The following is a 2,852-nucleotide window of genomic DNA, read 5'->3' as shown; positions in this document are numbered from 1 at the left end:
ATTGCCATTGGAAAGGGCATGTACAGAAGGTCCCAAATGTTGGCAGTACCACAAATGGATCTTTGAAGTGTCTGCATTGCAACTGTCCTCCATTTTGTATTGCCTTGTGTGGCTGCAAGATGTACTTATGTCTTCCACATGATAGTGAGATGCAGCCAATAACCCGGTGTGTAATTCATTTAGGATATCATATGAATAGGGTTGGTGATGGATCATCAAAAAAAGCACTTGATGATATAAAGCAGAAGGTGCAAAAAATAGTTGAGCAAGGCACAAGTTCAAGGCCTAAAAGTTTACAAAAGCAAGTGGCTGAAGACTTGGTGCTAGAGGCCATCATATCTGGGGAAAACAACCTTCAACTTACAGACATTGAGCTTAATGCTTTGTTTGAGAGACTCTTGCCAGTGCTATCATCCAAAAGGTAAATTGGTACTTGAAGAGCATCCACATACTTCAATTAGTGTTTGAAAAAATATTCTTTTTTCCACATTACTAATTTACTCATAACTTTCTTGTTTCCTTTTCTTGTAGGATTGCAAGATGGAAGAGGGATGATAGGGATCTCAATGATGGATTGGAGAGAATCTTGAACCTAAAGTAAAAAAGTAGATTGCAATTTATTCATGGATTTATTTTCCCAGGTCAACTATCATCCACAAGCTACTCCAGATGTCACGTGTTTAAGATGACAACCAAGGGTCCAGGCTCAGGTGTGGATCTTGTGAACAAAATGCGGCCATCAGGAGAATTAGGAAATTGTTGGGTTTGCTTTGATCATGTCAAGAGGATAAGGGATTGGCACTCCATGGCCTGTCATGTCTATAATCCCTTTATGCAGGAGCTCCAAACCATTGCTATAAGGGATTTCAAAAGTGAAGACACAGAGGCTCAAGTGCTATTTTGGAATTTTCTGAATGAGGTCATGGAAAAGGAGGGTTTTAGTGCTGCTGAGCTCCATGGTTTCATGGCTGATGAGGCTCAACAAAACTGGTTGGCTGTGAGGAAAGTTTTTAATGGAGGTCCTGAAAATGTTATGGAAGGTAAGGAAAGAGAGTGCTTGTGGCATTGGGAGGATAACTTGGAGAAGCATTTTAGAAAGTGCATTTCTCCAGAGAACCAAGAGGAATTCAAAATTAGATGCAGAGCTTGGAAAAATTCACCTACTGTTGAGAGTGCAAAGAATGAGCTAGATTCTCTCTGTGAGTGGTTGGAAATGGGTAATGCCAGACCCACAATGAAAGGATGCTTGAAACTTGGATTTCATGGTGGCATGCAAGGGTTTTTCATTGGGGAGAGTACATTTTGAAGATACAGACTTTCTATTCACAAATAGCACATTCACACATGATTGCTTCTTGTTGTCACTAACAATGTGAATATTTTTTAGGCAATGGACGAAGATGATAGATATTTGGTTCCTCGTAGTAATCTATCAGAGTCCATTCATGGGAGTTGGTTGGCTACAAAAAATGGGGTCAAATACATGTCTCTATATGATGCATGTCTCTCAGACCTCATAGCGTCTTGTTTGCAAGGGGCAAGGCATGCTACATTTTTGAAGGGGCAACACATAGGATCTGGACCAAGCCTTTGTAAGCTGCAACAAAGAGATGCAATGTGGACAAAAAGATCATACTCACAAAGGAAAATAATAGACCTCACAAATGAAGTTGAAGAGGAAATTGGAGTTGCAGCAGAGGTAGGCATTGGATATGAGAATACAGCAACAGTAAGAAAAAAGAGACCTAGATCAATTGCATCGCCAATTCATGAGTTTGATTCCCACCGACCAGAGTTTCAAAGGATCACCAAGCCAGAGCCGCAAAGACACTCTTTTGCCTTTGCGAGTGCTAGTCAAAATGAAGTCACTACACAAATAACAGAGGTGGATGTTAGTCCAACATTGTGGGCTATACGACGAACCAATCCCGTAAGCATGGTGCGATGTCAAGGATATTTGAGAACCATAAAAGAAAAGTGTCAAAAATACATAGATTCAAAGGGGCGTGCTAGGAAGGAGGGAGTCCCTGCTTCTTCTTTCTATGGAAGAATTCGTGTCTCAAAGGATGAATCAGATATTCAACCGCAAATGTTATGGTTTTGTGTTGATTATGTGGAGCACACTTGGGAACCTACAACTGCAGTTTATGGATTGCTATCACCTGCACCAACAAAATGGCTTGTGGCAGCTGGAACATGTCTCACAATCCTAATGAGAGTCTTTGTCTTCAAAATGCAGGATTTATTTTGGAAGGTGTAACACAGACAGGTGTTGTTAAATTGCCTACAAGTCCTAAACAAAATGTTGCAAACAAGGAAACACGGCAAGAATACAGAGAGGGTCAAAAAGTCATCTATAGAAGAGCAATTAGTAAGGAAATGCAAACAAGAATTGATGCTGCAATGTCTATGGAATATGTTGAGTTCATTTTGACTACACAAGGGTCAAAGAGAAAAGGATCTCCATACAATGTTTCAATTTGTGTGTTTCCGTCATGTACATGTGATGACTTTGTGAGTCGATCATGCACAACAGAGCGCTACATGCCATGCAAACACATCTATTGTGTCTTCTTGCGTCACTTGAAACTTGAGTTGGAAATCAATAAGCGAGTCCACCAATCTGCTTTAACTAAAGACGAGCTTCGTACTACCCTCGCAAGAGTGTGAAGTGTGAACACCTACATATTTTTGTATTTGGTGAGCATTGCTAGCCTTTTTTGTAGTGTGATACTTATGTTTTTTGTACTCCATATTTTGATGTTATAAGATGAAACTATGGCGTTGCATATGAATAAGTTTTTGTTCTAAGTTGTGAGGGTATATTGTTGCCAATCGCTTTAGTTTTCTTA

General features: G+C 40.0%; 1 protein-coding gene across 1 annotated transcript; it reads left to right on the top strand.

Annotated features, from left to right (window-relative positions):
• Positions 1-1,390: 1,390 nt before the first annotated feature.
• Positions 1,391-2,260, top strand: LOC147420310 (uncharacterized). Its single transcript, XM_086504504.1, has one exon. It carries the CDS (start codon positions 1,391-1,393, stop codon positions 2,258-2,260), a length of 870 nt encoding a protein of 289 aa, XP_086360630.1.
• The last annotated feature ends 592 nt before the right edge of the window (positions 2,261-2,852 follow it).

Source organism: Adiantum capillus-veneris, chromosome 28, assembly GCF_014529385.1.
Source record: "Adiantum capillus-veneris isolate H3 chromosome 28, ASM1452938v2, whole genome shotgun sequence".
Lineage (NCBI taxonomy): Eukaryota > Viridiplantae > Streptophyta > Polypodiopsida > Polypodiales > Pteridaceae > Adiantum > Adiantum capillus-veneris.
The sequence above is the reverse complement of the archived record's forward strand: the minus strand, read 5'-3'. Positions and strand labels throughout refer to the sequence as shown.

Coding starts and splice junctions, on each gene's coding strand:
- LOC147420310 (XM_086504504.1), top strand. CDS start 1,391: ATGGACGAAGATGATAGATATTTGGTTCCTCGTAGTAATCTATCAGAG.